General features: G+C 41.5%; 1 protein-coding gene across 1 annotated transcript; it reads right to left on the bottom strand.

Moving 5' to 3' along the window:
- Positions 1-15,830: 15,830 nt before the first annotated feature.
- Positions 15,831-18,406, bottom strand: tmem100a (transmembrane protein 100a). Its single transcript, XM_080856400.1, has 2 exons — positions 18,162-18,406; positions 15,831-17,480 (listed from the first exon to the last, which is right to left on the bottom strand). The coding sequence occupies exon 2, from the start codon at positions 17,403-17,405 to the stop codon at positions 16,986-16,988; it is 420 nt and encodes a 139-aa protein (XP_080712526.1). The 5' UTR covers positions 17,406-17,480; positions 18,162-18,406; the 3' UTR covers positions 15,831-16,985.
- Positions 18,407-19,625: the final 1,219 nt, after the last annotated feature.

The following is a 19,625-nucleotide window of genomic DNA, read 5'->3' as shown; positions in this document are numbered from 1 at the left end:
CCTCTATTGTTGCCCTGCACTGACAGTGTCTCCCCATATGTCTGCTTGCCCCTGCCGAGGGCTATAAATCATAGGTCTATGGTATGCCTCGCGATCATAACTTTTCAGTGCCATGGCCAGCAATGTGATACTGTCCGATAATTTTAAATAAAGACAGAGAACGTGTTAAAATTACTAACGAAAAGTTCAAGCAAGCAGCGATGAGCAGGCTAGAGTTACCATGGAAACTTGACAAACTTGTCATTATGTCAAGGGAATGGCTGTAAGCACTCACAGCAAGTTTCATATCAATTAAACCAAAGATTGGATGTGAGCTCACTTCCTGTTCGGTGGCTTTACTGTAACCATGAATGGTTTTGAAAATAAAATAAAGCTTTTGTAAGGCTTTGTCAGAAAAGTATTTCTGCCAAATTTGGGGAAGATTTGACAAGGTTTATGACCACTGAGAACTTTGTTAGATTTTTGATGAAATCCAATATGGCGGTCACATAAATTTGGTTGGCATGATGATTTTAACCCATTTCGAACTGACCCATAGCCATTACCCACTTTCACAAGGTCAACACATAAAAGGTTTACTGCACCTTATTGCAGTGCCCCCCAATGGTCAGATAGAGTATTTTTTTGCACAACCTCAATTTTGGAACCGATTGACAGTGTTTCAAATATAGAAGATCACCTGTAGCAAATTTGGTGAATTTTGGACAAAATGTCCAATATGGAGGCCGCATCTACTAGGTTGACAAGTTGCCATGTCTAGAGCTTGGGACCTCTCATTGTCTTACAAAACACCACACTGTTTTTAAATGAACAATATGACAGCATAGAGGCAGGGGGAGAGAATAATGCATATAAGGAAGGGATAATGTATTGTCCGGAGGTCATTATCCAAAAATAAATCCCGACCGGGCGAACAACACCCCGACGCGCAGTCCTGAAGGGATTTATTTTTGGATAATGACCGACGGACAATACATTATCCCGCTTATTAAACGGTTACTTGCCAAAAACGATAGAAGACATTCCTCCAACATACCTCTTTTTAATGATTTAGTTGCCGTTTCATGAGTCCCGTTTAGAAATAAATAGTTCTTCAAGCAAATAGAACTTTGAAGTTTCAGGTGTTGCATAGCAACTCATTACTTGCTGACTTACGAGTCTGTTACGTTAAAATGACTGAACTTCTTGCGGAATGATATGAAAGATGTGAATTATAAGCACAAAACCCGTTGCCAATGACAACGGTCATTATCTTTTCGCAGCGGTCTGTTAGCAGGAAATAATGTAGGGTAGAACGTTGGGATGGCCCATTCAAATCACCGGTACTTTTTGGAACATTCTGTAGTTTGCGCTGATTTTAGAACAGGTAAGGGGAGTTGTTAGGCACAACGCGAAGCGGACTCGCTGGGCTTATTGCTTTTCTAAAACTGTTACTACAAATATTTGATTTGGTTTCATAAATAAAGACAATTCAATTTAAAAAACAATAGTTTAATGATAAACCGTCATTCTTCCGCCACTAAAAAATATAGTTCCTAAATAAATCGTTGCATCGCAACCCTTGAAGCAACGCAACAGCCAGATGGAACACTGTGTATGAAATGCGCTATATGAATACGCTGCGCAGTAATATGGAATGTTATCATAGAATGTTATGAGGTCAAATTGTAAGGTTATGCTGGATTTTACAACGGCTTTTCGCCAATCACAATCAAGGATTTGAACAATCAGTTTTAGAATAGCATATAAGACTGACAGCAAGTTTTTGTAATGTGTACTGCAGTCCAAACTCTAGATATTGGAGAGAGTTCTCTCCCCCTGCCTCTCCTCCCCAAACTCCAGGCTCATGCAGATCGCCAGCAAGATGAGCACACCAATAAACTTTGACACTGGCAAGCCACATTACGTCCTACACTGTAAATTGATTTGACAAATTTGCAAATTTGCAATGTTTTTATAGTTTGCAAATTATAAACCAGATTATGTGGATTTTTTTTAACTCTGTCAATGTTAGTATGCTTTGTATGTGCACTCTCTGGAGTTGGAGGTACTGCTTTCCCGGCCCTGATAAGATATTGCTCAATTTAACAGATAACATATAAATCATCTTAACATTTCTTTTTTGGAGTAGTAGCCTATTGTACTGTTGCAACAAATGCATATCACTCATAGCTAAAAAGATTCTGCTATTATCAAGCTACACAGAAAATTGTACATCGTTTAGCTAAAATATCACTTTAACAATTTAGCTAAATGTGACCACATCTATTGAGTCAAAAAAATGTAATAAGATACATAAATAGCTAGTAGCTAGGGATGGGCATGAGTAACCTTACTTGATTTGGATATCAGTATTTATCAACATATCAAATTTAGAGAGTAATACTTGTGGTTTTGGTGGTATATTTCTTTCAGCATCACTGTGTTAGCCAGCACCAGGGGCGGCTTGTCCATAAGGGCGATTGGGGCTACGCACTGCCTAGGGGATGCTACATCCAAAAATTGGAACGAAAGAAAATTGTGGCTAGCAGGCTGTGAAGTGGCTAACGCGGTCTGTATTTCTATATACCACTGTCACTTTTCATAGGTTTCACAGTGTGAATGTTCGCTTCTTGCACTGGGTTATTTTCTATGTGATGACTTATTTTGCTTTTGTAAGCCAATACTCAGTCAATAAATATTGTTGTTATTGACTTATATGTTGCCCCCTTCTTTATGTTGTTACTGGACATATCATGTGTACCAATGTAACATCATACATATTTTGAGACGTGGATGATGAAAAAGTGGGATACTTGGAGCCACATCATGTTTGCTTATGAAGGCTCCTGGATGTAACTTTCTTTAGCTTTCCACCTGTAACTAACTACTCTAGCTATGTAGCTAGAGGGGAAATATTTCTGCTGTGTGCTGCCATCGAGTGGACAAAAAGGTTTTGCATTATGAGTTAATCAGCTAACAACAAATTGATGCAATTGTCTTGCTTAATGTACCTACTGAATGGGTTGCCTTAATCATTATCAAAAAAATTGCCTCCCATGAGATTTTTTTCAGGAGCCGCCACTGGCCAGCACTAGTCAGGATCACTCTGTGTGTCTTAGATACTTGCTGCCTTGATAACCCAGCTTCACGCAGACAAGAGTATGAATGTGAGTACTTGAATGTTGAAATTACTTAATATCCCCATTACTACTGGCAGCCATGATGAATTGTTTAGGTTAGCAAACCTTAGCTGAAACTCAGTGCCTATCTGTTTAGGAGAAAATTAGTCGATTCAGCATCCTTTTGGGCTCTAACTTGTCCCCGTCTTCAAATTTCAATTAAATTCAATTAAATTCAGCCATAACAATACAATTGCCTCTAGGCTCTTTACAGAGCCCAGCGCCTGCAAGCACAATGGCAACAGGGGCAACAAAAAAACTCCCTGTTAGGCAGGAAGAAACCTTAAGCAGAACCGAGGCACATAAGGGGGGACCCAACTGCTTGAGGTGGGCCGGTTGGAGATAGGAAGGGGGGAAGGGTGAGGGTTGTGTGGCAGAAGGGGAAGGGAACCAACATTGTACACAGATTGTACACAGCCAGCATTTGGTCGATGTACGTAGTATATATACAGACATCCAGTGGTAAATACATGATACAGGCAAGCCCAGGCAAGACCAGTTTAGTGGGTATACACTGTGCTCATAGGGTTACTGTTACATGGGGTAAGGGATGTAGGGACAGAGAAACATTTCAGTGGTGGCAATAATGTTGCATATAAATGCTAGCATAGGGTATGGGGTAGAGCAGGGGTTCCCAACCTTTTTGACTCCGAGGCCCAACTTTTTGTATTTGTAACAGGTCGGGGCCCAACAGACACCCCACTTATTTTAGCGAATCTATATTCCATTAGGCTAATTGAATCTATAATCCATTAATTATAATTAATAAGCCATTGTTATGTATGAGAAAAAGCAACATCAGCACCTGCCACAGGTGGAAGCCTAGAAAGAAATAAAAGAAAATCTAACTCTAGATATTGCATCAAAATTTTATTGTGCACCCGAAAACAACATAAATACACACAGAGAACTGAATTGCAGTAGGCCTAGGCCTATTTGTGCACAACAAGCAAGTCAGGACCCAAAAGATAGCATGTACTCAAAACAAGTGAAGGAACATGCAAACAAGACCACTCAGCTAGGCCTAATTAAAATAAGTGATGCGTCAGACATGCAAACAAATAGGTTCAAATAGGTCAATATAATGATTAGAATAATTTAAATAATGAATTAAATCTGTGGCTGCAATCTATTACCAACATAAATAGCACCAATCATTCCTGGGCAGTCGTTTGAGTTGGTAGCTGTCTACAGAAAAGCATATCCACTCCAATGATAACGCACAACGTTACTGACGTCCGTCGAATCCTATACATTTACGTGTAATCACTTCAGACAGCGTGTATTTTAGACACTGTTGTTTAATGGTATATTTTTCGTGCTCTCTCGCCGTCAAGCAAGGAATATGCGAAACACAATGTTGCCACTCGACGGTACATCGTTAGAATAGTGTGGGTTGGCGACCATCTAACCTGGGGTTGCTTTCTGTCGGGTGCTTTGCATTAAGGTGATAACTTAAAGACGAGTTGCTTCAGTGACAGCTAAATTCAGCTTAACAAATGCTACATACAACTTTAGATTTGTCGATTGTTCCGTCATTTTGCCTCTTAAACAGAAACTTTCCGCCAAACAATCCCTCAGCTCTATCCAACTTTCACTACCGACTCGGTCGCTTCTGCCTAACTGACTGCAGGCACGCGCCAGTTTCGTGTCAACGCACACCGGAAGTAAACAAAGTTGTGTTAACTGCATTAAAAATGTGTATCACATTAATCTCTGCCACAATAATATCATAGATGTACGCGTTAACTTTGACGTCCTTAATTAATATTGTTCTCAATTTAAAATCAGTTACTCGCTCCGCGGCCCACCAATGGGGAAAAAATAAAATCTGAAACATTTTCGCCGCCCAGTGATAGTGCTCCGGCCCATGGGTTGAGAAACCCTGGGGTAGAGTAAGTGTATGGCAATGTGGTGGCGGTGGGCATAGACATGTATACATATACTATACATGTCTATGGCGGTGGGTGCAATTGGCCAAGGGTTTCTACAGGTAGACCAGGTGGAGAGACTACAGCAGCGTCCCATGGCGGAGATAGTCTAGATTAGGAGGGAAAGAAAAGGAACAGAGCGAGTGGGTAGAGTTCGGCTGTTCACATGTGTAGATGAGGAGTGGTGGGGGTGAGGAGCAATGTTTCCACTTCCATCATCAATTGGAACATGCTATAAGGGAGAGAGAACATTTTTGTTAGTAGACATCAATTTCAGAAACAGATAGGGAGATACCTTTGGGTAGTAGTTTTAACAGTAGGCAATATGGCTATTTCATCAGTATAAGAGAGAGAGAGAGAGAGAGAGAGAGAGAGGGAGAAGATATGTTTAGTAATGCTGGCATTTAGCATTTTGTTTGGTTTTGTACATATGGAGATTTTAATCGTAAGCTTTAGGGTTGCAGGGTACACAGGCACAGCAGTGCCCAGTTGGCTGGTGACAGTCGCAACACGCCCCGTATGATGTAGCCTACCCGAGATCCGTAAAGGCCCTCCTTCATGGAACAACATACGCTGTCTGTAGCCCAGTTGTGTTAATTAGGGGGATATTGCATGTGTTTAGATATGTTTAGTAATGCTGGCATTTAGCATTTTGTTTGGTTTGGTACATTATTGAGATTTTAATTGTAAGCTTTGTTAGGGTTGCAGGGTTCACAGCAGTGCCCAATTGGCTGGTGACAGTCACAACACGTGCTGTATGCTGTACCCAGGATCCATAAAGGCCCTCCTTCATGGTACAATGCTGTCTGTAGCCCAGTTAAAATTCATCTCTAATATTTACCCATGCTTTACTATGTATATACTTGCTTCAACGGCTGCAGCACACTGTTTGGCCGTCAGTTTGTTAAATATCTGGCAACCCTGGGTGTTGAAATGGTACTGGGATATGGGCAATGGACAGGATCACACAGGCCAAAACACAACCTCCTGAATGGGGATTTCAAAGGAGAACATACTGGCTGTAACATTGTTAGCATGTTTCTTCAGTCTCTGTCATATCATGGTCATTGTATGATTTAGTACAGGAAATATATTACATATTGTTCCTTTTAGGCAAACACATCAACAGTTACTAGCCAAAACACATAATTGGTCATTACAGCGCCGCCTAATTAGCCTGGCCGTTACCAGACTGTGACTCCATTTCATTCCGTCAGTCAGTCTGGGCCAACCCAATGCATTTTGGTTTCCGAGATGGGCGGGTGCTTATCTTGAGGTTTAAAATCATTGGAGTTCCCTTAACCAATCAGCAACGTTTAGTAAGCATTCGGTAGATTAAACTCTTCCCAAAGCCAGTTGGGAGAAGAGCTACGACGTCCTTTCTCATCATAAAACTTACAAGACAATCCTCTTGTTCTCCTTTTAATTGTCTGATGTTCTCGAGAGTTGAGACAACTTCTCCGATAGCTTTTCGTGTCTCTTCCTCCGTAGCCATTTTTGCTATACTGTTAAGCTACAAACTCGGCTGGACTACATGCAACTCGGCAAGGCGAGTTTTGCGTCACAGCTCTGAACTGTTCGCTGATTGGTCCGGCAAAATTTTGAGTTCTGGAAACGATTGTCAATGGGGCTGGGCCAGACTGAGTATGAGCTTGAAATCAATTCAGGCGGAAATACGTAGGCTGGTGTCACCAGGCTACCGCCTAATGGCCAAATGACACAAAACCTTTTGTGCTTCGTCAAAATGGGGTTCTGAGTTTGTTTTTTATACATCTCAACACTGCTGACCTCACTTCCTGTTATGATTTTGATTGGCTATGACAGACAAACACTTTGTCTAAAGATCAGCTGTAGTATTAATGCCTTCATTTTGACAACATTAATAATAAGAAAATGTAGAAACACAATGGGTGCCTACGCAGCTTTACTGCATGGCCCCCGATAATAAGAAACAGTAGAAACACCTTTTATTAATATAAATATAAATAACATGTGTATATTAATATAAATACTAAATATATTAAGATTAATATACATATGGTTGTGAGTGTTTCCTCTTTTTTTTTTTACAGAGGGTTTATAAATAACGCAAAACCTCTAGTCTGCTCAAAGTGTATGGTTTCTTTTTTGACGTTGTAGAGGTATCATCTTTGCCTATTTAATATCCTATGCTCAGTGTCCCTTAGACTTGTTTCTATCTAAAGGGGATGGAAAGGGCACTGCTGTCAGTCCAAATTAAATCTTCACGGACACAAGTTGTGATTTGTAAACAGCTCATACACACACTTGTTTTCCCCCATTGGTTTGATCATCTGAGAAAAGAATTATCTCTTTTCTTCTGTTTTCCTGTGTGTCCTTCTATCTGTCTCTACACAAATCTCTCTCTTTCACACACAGACACACACACACACACATTTTGCATAAGTGAATGACCGAGAGCGCCAGGGTTCACTGTGTTTTTGTGATGTGGGAGGCAGATCTTGCAAACATAACCTCGTGTGCCTCATAAGACAGGGCCTCCAGAGAGGTTTCCTCAGGCTGGACTGAGAGAGTTTATGCAACTACATGCAACCAGAGCACATCTGCTGTCAACTCCTCTTCAACTGCGCAACAGCCCTCTGCCTCCCATAGGAGAAGACTAATTATCCAGACTGGTCTCGCTGGCGTCAGGCGCATGACAACATGTGGTGAGTTACTCTGCAAAGTTTCATGATGCACTTTTGCAACTATGTGCAGAAGAGTCTGGTCTTAAGCGACCCTTGAGGGAGGAGGAAGAGGGAGAGGGGGGGGGGGGGGGGGGCAACTAAATTGTATTATGAGAAACAGATCCTCTAGACTGTGTGAGGACATTGGACTGTGTCCCCATCTTGGTTTGTATTCTTTGCCAAAAAAGGCCTCTTTCTTCATTTTGTTAGTTTTTCTTAATCACACAGTTCACGTCAATCTGTGTACACAGTATGAGCTGACCACGGCTTTAATAATCTATGCCAGGACATATAAAAGTGTTATGTATCCTGTGATTGCAGTGAGATTGCAGGACAGGGACAGACCTGGCCAGTACATGGGGGGGTGAGAGAGAGAGCCCAGCCTCTGAGGGTTGCAGATGGGGAGCTCGGGCCCTTTGTGATCTGATAAAGGGCTAAAGGGAGCCCTTTCCTTCCTGAGGGGAGAAGTGTTTGTGTTCGCCCGTCCTCCAGCTCTTCTTCAGGGTGTGGGAACGGGCCCCTCCCTGCCCTCATGGCTTCCTCTCGCCAAGGACCCAGCCAGCCAGGCAGGCAGGAGCAGGCACAGCGGACAGGTCACGTGACCTCATCATTTAAAAAAAGCCGGCCTCTTTGATGAGGAGAAATCAGCTGGTTGAGGGGATTCAATGGTAAGGGTGTGTTCATAAGAGGAGAAACCTTTATGGATCTCAAGTACTGGTTTTTTTTGCTGGTTGCGTCTCTAAATACATGAGGACAAATGTATGTTATGTCTAAACATGACTTTTATTGATTAGCTGTCTGCTCTTCTTATTTGTATTTGTAACTTGACTTGCATGAAATGAAACTGTTTTTGACTGACTTCACTAACTTAAAACAAGGTTTAATTGTCTATACTGACGGCCCAACAGGGAACCTCAAACAACGGGGGGCTTTTAAAAACTAAACAACATCCTAGCCCTCCACCATTGTCCCGCACACGTCATCGGAAATGCCTTATGCCTTCTCCCCCAGGGTAGCACTCCGAGAACTGTCCAGTAGGCTGATTAAGTGCCTGCTCAATAACTCTCTGCAATCACATCACAGCAAAGGCTCCCTCTCCCTACACCCTGGGGCTGACAGTGAGCCATTAACTCTGCCTCAGACAAGGGGGCGACTGGGGCTCAAATTCTGCCGCTGACAGCCAGCTGAGGCCCTCACCCCTACTGAGTCTGAACTCTGAACCGGTATTTGGGAACACGTGCTGTTTTATGAGTCTGTCTGTGTGTGTGTGTGTGTCTGTGTGTGTGTGTGTGTGTGCGTGTGCAAAACGTGTATGTTCGCTGGTGCTAAGAATCAGGGTCTTCTTGCTGAAACTAGAGCAAAGGGACAATTGAAATTCATGGCAAAGTTCAGCCCTTGCCTGGACCACTTGCACTTTTTTAAATCAAGAGGAGCACAGCTGTTGGTTATGGCATGGCAAAATAAGTGTCCCACTTGGTTATGTCTTTTACTTTTACCACCTGAAGCATAATGGTCCCAAAATTATGGAGATGACAACGACTTTTTTGTTGTTAAAATGTTTTCAGCAGTTAATTAAAGCCCCATGCGAGAATTGGTATTTTTTGCTACTGAGTTTCCCCTAAAGTTGCAGTATGGCTCACTATTACATCACTGTCGTAAATACAAATCGTTCTTCGAGATCCCCTAAAGGACAGTGGTACACATGTATATGTTGACAAGCCGTAGGATATGGAACCGGCAAAGACAACGGCCGAAAACAAAAAATCATGTAGACTGACAAGGTAGAGTAATATCACAAATATGACTGCATAGTTTTATTTATTGTGATATCAGAGATGAATGCTAACATAACCAAATTAATAAAAAACATTTTTTTAAAGTTTTTTCTGAAATACTGCTCACATTTTCAGCCTATATACATTGCTTTCTATAAGTTTGAATGTGGAGTATGTGTAATCTAATAAAATGTTGGTGATGACATGCTTAATATACATTGGACAGTGTAATTTAGTACAAGCAAGCTGAGTTAGGTCTTCAAGGTTGCAAACTTCCAAGGCTTATTTGAGTGAGATTGATGAAGAATTTTTGCTGTGAAATGAATTTAGTTGGATGCTAGCCTGAGATGGGACTGAGGTTGATGACCTTGGCTATCTGGAAAAGCTACAAATCTCTGTGAGACAGGTATGACACCAAGCCTACAGGTTAAAGCCTACATCGCATTCTTTCATGTATAACATTGGCAGGGATGTTTATGATGAAAATCGACAACATTCTTAACACAGCCAAACATCAAGCAAGTGCAACACAAGACATAGCAAGACAGCTAATAAGTTATTACTGACTAGTCCAACAGAAAGAAGGTCAGCTCGGCACGTGACTTTCATCCTTTTGTAATTTTTAGTTCTTGCCCAACGAGTTAAAGCCAGTCTGAGACTGACTCTTTTTCGGTCTCTTGCTCAGTAACTTTTCCTCTTCCTCACTTCTTCCAACATCATCTTCCTCCGTTTCTTCGTCGCCTCTGCCATGATGTCCATACAGAGAATACTGCGCTATCTTCCTCCTATAGGTAGCAGATGGGTCTAGGTGTTGTTGCATGAGGTGGTGCCATAAAGCATTACCTAGTTCTCGTGAGAGGTGTCGCGCCCTGTCCCCCAAAGTTACATAGTGCAATATCAGGCGTGCTGTGACAGTGGCACAGACGTCATTCTACGTATTACAAGACAGTCTACCACCAAAATGATTGACACTGTTATTTTAAGGTCAAATTGTTCCACAATGTTGCTTTAAGTTACATAGAAAGTAAATAATAAATAATGAAACAGTCATTTTCATATTACATAATTTTCTTTTCAAGTTGCCATATGTGGAAAGGTCTTTAAGATCTTTGCAGAAGGAAAGATCATCCTGAAAACCGATCTCCTGGCTAAGCAGGATTTGACCATGTGGCCCTTTAGTCAGGTACTCCAAAAAACCTGGCACAAAGCCGATCTATAAGCATATATAAGCAATTTATAGCTTATTTTTCCCATCCAAAATGCATTCCGACACTCGATTACCCCATTTATTCACAGCCATCTTCCCTTGACTATCTCATGAACTCTGAACTATACGAGATATCCACCTCATAGGGGCCAGCTGAGAGGAAACAGAGTGCTGTGAAGAAGCTACTTCCCATGACATCACTGTTACATGTTATATGACCCCTGCAGCTGTGTCAGACACACCTTTCCATTTCCCCCCTGCAAGTTAGTTAGCAAATATACCTTGGGAAATAGGCCACAAGTCTTTTGCCAACATGTTTTGGCATGTGTGCAAGAGAAGGACATTGGAAAGACTTTGCACCCACCCTCCAGTTTCAATAATCAGACGTACTGTATTTAGCTATTATTTACTTTGTATTTAGTTTAACATCATTGTTGACCCTTATCGTTCATAGAGCTTGTGTGAACGTTAAAAGTCTTAATACTTTCAATTTGCACATATAAATCTTTTCACTGAAGTAGATTACAGTGCTTCTACACAAGTGTCTTTAATTTGAGAAATGCCATTGCAGGGTTCTTAATCAAGCTAGCTCCTTGATGGTAAGATGGCCTGGGAGGAATGTGCCACCACAAAACAGAGAGCGAGCCTGGAGACAGTTCATAGAGAGGTATGAAAACATGACCTGGCAATTAGTTAGCTCCCTGATGTTTCCTATATGTGTCAGAGGAAATTGCAGATTTAGGGTAAATTTCCTGATGTAAGGGTTTGTAAACAGACTGGAGGTTTTGTTCCTGTTGGTGTCAGACTAACACGAAGCAGGACTCTTTGGTTCAAGGACTGTGTCAGCGTGCCATTGTTCTGCTGTTTTCTCAAGCAGCTGTGAGAGATTAGGGCTCTTTCAGGGAGAGAAATCAACAGATAATCACTGAGGTGACGGATTAGAGGAGACACTTGTCACTGATGTCAATGTCAATAATTTAACATTTGTCTCTGGAAAATATTGAGAAAAGTCAGCTGAGATGGCCATTACCATATCTACACTGATGACAATAATGACAAAGAGCACTAGTATTGTTGTTTTGTGCAAAAAGTAGATAAATACAACAATGGAATTAACTATATAGAAAAAATGATCTGGCGGTAGTCTGTAATGGTTTCACAAACAAAGTCTGAACTCCATTCTCTCCTCCCCCCAATTTTCAAAGTAAACTCACATTTGTCATAGCATATGGCTTTCATTTCAGTCAAATAACTTGATCGAGTCAACAATGTGGCCATGATAGGATGTCACCATGTGGTTTCCCCTCATGCCGTTTTGACGTCTTTTCCTCTTTGTTGTGTGATGGCATTTGTTTTTGCCTACAGATGGTTGAGGCTCACAAAACTTGAAAGAGGTCTTGATGAGGAAAGAGTTACAAAGGGCAAAGGCAGTTTACCAGTGCACTCCTGGGTTTAATTAGGAAGTGTGTGTTTCTGTGTGTGTGTGTGTGTGTGTGTGTGTGTGTGTGTGTGTGTGTGTGTGTGTGTGTGTGTGTGTGTGTGTGTGTGTGTGTGTGTTTCTGTGTGTGTGTATGTTTAGTGCATGCTTGAGAGAATGGAAAAGAAAGAGCGAGAACGAGAGAGAATTAAAGAGAGAGCGAGTGAGCTAGAGGGTTGGGTCTAGATCTGGTTGAGGCACAGATAAAGGGTGAAAAGGAAAAGACAAAGTCTATTGATTTGAGCAGGAGCCTTTCAACCTAACAGCTGCTCAGAGCTCATAGCTGTTCCAGTATTCAAACCTTCATTATGTCTCTGTCATCACAGGCTGTGAGCAGGCCATTTGTTATGACTGGAAAGAATGGAGCGCCACGGACAGGCTAAGAATTTAGGGAAATCATTCAAAAACAAAAAGCCATTGTTTCCAGAGAACTCTGCCACCACCCCTTCAAATCACTGCACAATGTCAAGACTTTATAATGTCTTGTATGCCCCTTGACAATGGGCTTTCTGTAAATGTCAGCGTGACATATGCCTTTCACAAATGGACCCTCAGAGTGGTGTTTTCATACCTCCACAGACATGGAAAGCAGGACTTAACACCGTATTTAACTAAAACTACGAACTACACAAGTACATAAAAAAAAAATGTGTCAGCCAGAGTCTCTCTACGTTGGTCAGGAAGGGCTTTGCCCTTACGTTTTTGTGGAAATGTGAACAAACTATTGGGTAAGACCGCAGAGAGAGAGAGAGAGAGAGAGAGAGAGAGAGAAAAAGAGAGAGAGAGAGAGAGAGAGGGGAGTAGCTAGGCAACACCTAAGAAGCACTTGGCAAAGCATGAAAGAGGGTCAGGACAACTGCTGAAAGCTAGGATTTATGGCATGACCCGTTTATGAATGAAATGGAAAGAAGATGTTTCAAGTTGAGTTTCTTTTGGGGCCCAGTTTGTGGTGCGCTGCACAGCTGTGGCTAACATCTGACGTCAGCGATTTATAGGGTTGCTTCTCATCAAGTGTGTTTTCCAGCCACAAATCTTGCTGGGTTGGGATGGAGTGTTGCACTAGGAATGACACAGTACTCCACCCAATGAATCAGGATTCAAAATTGTTTACAAGGGAACGCTGTTGTAAAACCTTGTTTACACAAGCTAACTTGCCTTGTGTAAAATAGACATTTCTTACTGGGGGTGGGGGACAACTTGAATGTCTAAGGTCTTTGTGTTCCATGGTGAGAGGTTAGGGGAACTCATTAAACTCTTTGTGTAAATCTTGTCCTGTTACAGAGCACGGAGCTCCACATTTCAGAAAGGCTCCGGTGTTTTCCTTGGAGGTTGGCGTTTAGTCATTGAGTGTGAAAACCTGAGAAACCTCAGTCTGTTCCCATCTGAACTCCTCCGGGGAGGTTAAGATTTCTTAACATTCTCTGGCCACCCTCAGTAAATGTGTGTGGCAAAGCTCTTGAGCATTGTGAGGGTCAAGGTCGACAAGCTGGAAGCCTGCCCACTGTTTCCTGCCTGGGCTGGGGCCGACCCTGCACTATATGTCAGGTGGAGGGAGCTTACAGGGGAAGTGATGACATGGGCCATCCCTCTGGGGGAATGGGGTGCTGACGCATGTTCAGCCCACATGCCTCTCCGCTGGTGGACTCATGGCTCCAGCCTTGGGCTCCATGGGTGCCAGCGACTCGCAGCAATAAAATGCAACAGCAGTGAACTCTCACCAGGAGTCAAATAGATATTGCATTGTGGGGTGCAGTTATCCAGTGATGCTGGATTGTTTACAGCTACACAGTTGGTGGTCACACTTTATTTGGGTAGTCCACCTACAGAGACTTTACAGGTGGGTTATTGAAATTCAAGTTCAGTGTTTCCAATTGTAAACTGGACATCACCTTAATCAAACCCAACAGCTAACCCCACCTTAACCATCAATTGTAGTCAACAGAGTTTCAAGAGGTTTGTTGAACATTAAAAAAAAAACTTGTGACACGGTTGGCTAATCCGGTTTTAATTAATGGGAAGCTGAGTAACAAAAGTGTAAAAATTGAATTAAGCTTTACACTAAAAAGTTGAATGGCTGGGTTATCAGTTTCTAACCATTGGCATGGCCTCTTAATATGATGACAATATACTAAGCTAACTAATACGCTTACTCTGCTGATCGTAGAGGTCAATCAAGGTCAACTTTCATTTTGTGTTTTAACATTAGTTCTGTTATTGCTTCTACAGAAACATCACAATATTGTAAAAACGACCTTTATTTCAGAAAGCTGATGGTGAAAACAGTTATGTGGGTGTTGTTTTCGTGATTGCTGAGACAGCTGAGTGCGACGCCAAGGGAAAGTGCCCCATAACATTGCAGTGTTCATGAGGAGTTGGGTTCAGCGTAAGGGTATGCCTTGTGGACAACACCTGTTAAATCCCATATCGGGTCACTCCTTTTTCCAACTTCATTGCTGCTTTTCCATAGCTCCTGGTACCTCGGCATCTGGGAAGGGGACACTCTTATGTTTTAACATCTTAATAAGTGATTAATATTTGATCCTAGAGTCAGGTGTCAGAATGACTCTGCTGTCTACCTTGGTGGCTCACTCGACCCTCTGCCCGTGGTAGGGTTAGCCATCAAATGTGACAAAGTGTGTTGTAGGTGCTCCTCTGACGCAAGCAAACCATTAAGTTGTAGTGTCTGGTGTCACAAGGATGCATTGCAACGCAAATGCTGCCTATAAATATGCCTCCACGTCGGTGCTATTTAAAACTGAGTCAAAGCATGAGAGTTCAATGCTACGTCCTTTTACCTATGGGGGATGGATTAATTTAAGGCCTTATGTACTAAATAGTTTGCTGTATGGGTTTTGGTAAAATGATAACTTACAAATAACTTCAAATGAACGTTTAAAGGAATAATGCCATTTGTTTTAAGAAACTAACAGTAAGTTCTGTAAAAGGGGCACACTGGGACAAGTAAAGTCTCTTTCATGAGAACAAACTCTGCTGCAAGAGCAGCTAAAGGTGATTGTTCTTATATCTCTGCAGAAAATCTGTCCTCCATTTACCGTCAATACACAATCCAAAAAAGGCGGCCAACGCATTAGCTAACATACACAATAGCATGCAAGACAAGGACTGGGAAGCACGTACGTCATGAAAGAAAGAGACACTTCCTTCAATTCATTATTGAATGTGAAAATCACACCATTTCACTTGTGTAGTGCTTTCTGGCAACTTCATGCCATGACAGGGTCTACAAAGGACATTGCTTTCGGTCATAAAAAAAACATGATGTAAATATAATAAAAATATAAAAATAATTGTTATTTAATATTTTGTATGTATGGGGCAGCATGCAAGGTAGCAGTTGTGTGAATAAATAAATACATAAATAATTGCCAGCACATGATTTTGTTATAATTGTTACCACATGAATTGCAGTTCTTCACTACAGGATGGAAATACACACTGTACATGTTGTGAGCCCACCACCTTAGTCAGGGAGTAAAATGTCTAACTGTGAAAAAAGGGTAACTAAATAAAGACATTAAACAAACAACAGATTTTATTTAATTTGTTGACTTGTTCACTAAGAAGTTATGTTAATATTGCACTTTCGACTGAATAACTGAATTAAGACAAAACTGAAATATTAACAATAGTAGTTCCAATAATAATACTAATAATAACAACATTAATATCTGTTAATTGGAATAAAGCGATAAAGAATTTTATAACCCTCAATATGAGTAATACTACGAAAGTTAGCAAACACCAAACAGCCTGTGTTGATTCAGAATCTAGAATCATATATCAAATATGCTAATGAGTTAAAAAAATGGACCAAAAGTGCTTATGAAGAGACTCTTGATACACGTACAGTTGAGTAATATATAATAATATTCTAATTCAACTACAATGAGTATACATTTCTGGAAAGCACTTAATTAGTGCTATGTGTCTGGTATTAAAATCATAGGATACTGTAATGTACTCAAAAAGATAATATCAAAATCTACGTTCTTTATGGCCTTGCATCTCATGTAGCTACTGCGTCAGCATATCATTATTGAATATGCAGCTATAAGTACCATATTCCCATACCCAGTGAATGCACAAGTCACTGAGAAGGTGTCAACTCAATATTACACTTCAAACGAGGTGTGTATGTAAAGGTAGCACAGTCAATGAAGAATGATTCATTGTTCTTGGATTTTCCCTTTACCCTCCCCTCTCCCACCCTCTTGTATCAATCCTCATCTCTTTCCATTAATCCTTAACCACAGGATGCGACAGAGGATTAATGGGCCACTTCCCTTCCATGGGTTTGTACTGTGGTTATTCGTCTTAATTCTTATACATCCACTTTGGCTTCCTTCCCAGCCTGCCCAGATGTGGTCGGTCTTTTTGGCACAGAGTGGTAGGAGGGGGGGGGGGGGGGGGGGGGGGGGGAAGGAAAGCAACAACTATCAGCTTCTTCAAAGCCAGGGCTTGTCAGCATGTGAGCAGCTTGACATGAGACTGGAGGTGGTAGGAGCCAGATGGGTCATCCAGGCCCACAATGTTGACACCACTCAGTGATGTTGAAACATCTGGACAGAGGAACACAACCACTACTTCTTCACCCATTCACTCCACATGTATTCACCATCCCTTGCTGGTTCCCCTACATTCCTCTCTGTAACTTGATAATAGTTTTTGTCCATTTTGGCACATATTCCTGTGTGTCACTTGTAAGGTCTCATGCAAAGAGGCTTCTATGGTTGGTCACCAGGGCCGTCTGACTTTCCCTTCGCCTCTCCTTCTTCCTCTCCATTCTCACCTTCCAGCATATGACACTGGACCCCAGGAGTACCAACCCGAACGACAGAAGCACCAGTCCGAAGTAGGAGATTGTGGACCCATGTGAATTAAAGCTGTATGCCACGACAGTAACCACAATACCCGCGATCAGAATGACCACTCCAAATGGCACCGTGCAGCGGTAGCAGGAAAGTTCTGCTCCACCAGTGGCTGCAGTGAGCTGGACTTCATTGACCAGGGGCACAGAAACTCCTGTGGCGGGCACAGGAGTGCTTTCATTATTGTTGGTCTTCTCTGCTAAAATGCGATCTCCGGCTGCAGGCACTCTCATGGTGTCCTTGGAGAATTCCTCTGGCATTTCAGAACAAAACAACTAGAAAGTTTTCTGTTAGCGTTCGTTGTCCTCAGCTGCGCTCCGTCAGTCTGTCCAAACCTACGTTTAGAATAACGAAACATCATTTACCCCAATGCCTTGGGTGTTCCATCTTACAGTATAAACACAACTCTAAGTGCACACAAGCAGTTTTCCAGTTGCCGTCTTGCGCACACACAGCCTTCTCATGCTCACGGCAAAAACTGTCTGAATGACGCAGAAGCTCTCATCCCAGCACGAGCTGTCACATTCCCTAGAGAGCGCGGGATATGACATTACGATCTGCTCCGTGAAATTGGAGTACCTTCCAAATTATAAGTTATTTCACAAGCAGTTTGCTCGTCACCAAAGTTTGCAAACATAGCAATGGGACAATTACTAGTTTACGTAGCCTCACACTGGGTAACAAGTATTTCTTGAATTATATATTTTTTTTCTCTACAAGCTTGTTAATTGCTTCTTAAGATGATGGCTTGATTATGCGCAGCAAAAGAGAGACGCAAGTATCTGTGAGTATTAAGTAGATAAATGTTTTCAAACTAAATAAATGCATGGTTTATTTTACCGTTAAAGGTTCAAAACTTTCTTAGACAAATAAATTATTAATAAAAACTGGCATGACTAGGGAAAATGTCTATAGTCTACAAATGTAACATAGGCTGCTTCAACACAGCACGATTATGAGCTTGAGTGAAACCATATGTAAGGTAACATGATATCCAACACAGGAAAGTGGCTTACCTCTTCCACAGTTTACATCGCGAATCCTTGTGTTCGTGGAGGGATAACTGATATATCTACTCACTTTTTCCAAAGTGTTTCTTTTAACGTGTTTCTTAAAGAGTCTTTTGCGTAAAAGTAGTGACCACGAGCCAACAACGTTAGAACGTCTTGCGTACAGTCTCACCCCTGTTCGTCTGAAGCTGCACCGGAGGCTAGCGGAGGTGGAATTTGACTCCCATTCATTGGATATCCACAGAGAGTTTCCTCATGCGCGACAGCGGCTTGCTCCACTGGCATATTTCTCATACAGATACACATATATGAAATATTCGGGACCCTGGAGGTGGAGTGACTTTCTCACTCTCGACAGACTAATAAAACAGATTCTGGATAATCAGGCCATTTGCTTGGCATGTTAAAAATTAACCAAATCTAAATACATTTTGCTTACTTTTGGTCAAACTCCAAGATTCATGAATTTATATTTAGAATAATGCACTCTCTTTTGTCATAAACAAATGAGGGTCAAGAGATATATACACATGCATTGCTTACACATAGCTGCATGCACACACAAACAGACAGACAGACATTGTGATAACTCCTTTGATCAAGGATGTTGAAATGGGAACAATAGCCATGAATAAAAAATGGCTCACAAAAAATTGAGCAGTTTAAGATTAATCTTTTCCAGCAAAATATAGTCATGTAATCTGTAATACATGAACTGTAATCTTCTTATACAGGCATACTTTCAAATGGACCCAATCATGATTATTAGTACTATTTTGGCTTTTTCCATTTGCTTCCACTGTTTTTTGAAAACACAATCATTCTAAGTTGCTTTATTCATTTAGTTTATTCATATGACCCATCAAGACTTTGGCTGCTGTGGCTGCAACCCAGGGCAACCACTGGGTGCTGTTGATTTAAGGTCCAGCCAATGCCCCCTCCATGGTCATGTGAAACACAAGCACTGGGTGTTATTTTACCCCTGCCCCCTCAGCCAATTCAAAGTCATATTTTCTGACACATAGTAATGTGATATGGGGTGTTGTCTATACTCTTCCTTCCTGCTGGTGATCCTTTCCCAAAAAGAGATACAATATTTCCATGTCGGGACAGGAAGTAGGCCTAGTGGCTGTTTTAGCGCAATTGATTCTCACCCCATTTTTATGTATGTGTCATAACTAGGTGTTGCGCACAAAGTAATACTCTTACCAAGTTGGATAGGAAGCATGTTCAATGACAATCTGTTGAAATCCATGTCAGTTTTCTGCGAATATCAAAAGGATATCTGACCATTACTGGATTTTATGTGTCTCCATTTCCAATTTTGTATGCACCTGCTGGCCTGTTTAAATGAATGAAAATGGACACCATGGGAAGACAAAGCACTGAAGCTGTATTTGGTTTCAGCTCTGTTATGTTAAAGTGTCTGGGTCAGTTCTGAACATAAAACATTTTTTGATTACTTTTGGC

Source organism: Sprattus sprattus, assembly GCF_963457725.1.
Source record: "Sprattus sprattus genome assembly, chromosome: 18".
Classification (NCBI taxonomy): Eukaryota; Metazoa; Chordata; class Actinopteri; order Clupeiformes; family Clupeidae; genus Sprattus; species Sprattus sprattus.
Note: the sequence above shows the minus strand (reverse complement) of the source record. Positions and strands in the feature narration are given on the sequence as shown.

Excerpts from the sequence above, each read along its gene's own strand:
- tmem100a (XM_080856400.1), bottom strand. The coding sequence starts at position 17,405 with ATGCCAGAGGAATTCTCCAAGGACACCATGAGAGTGCCTGCAGCCGGA.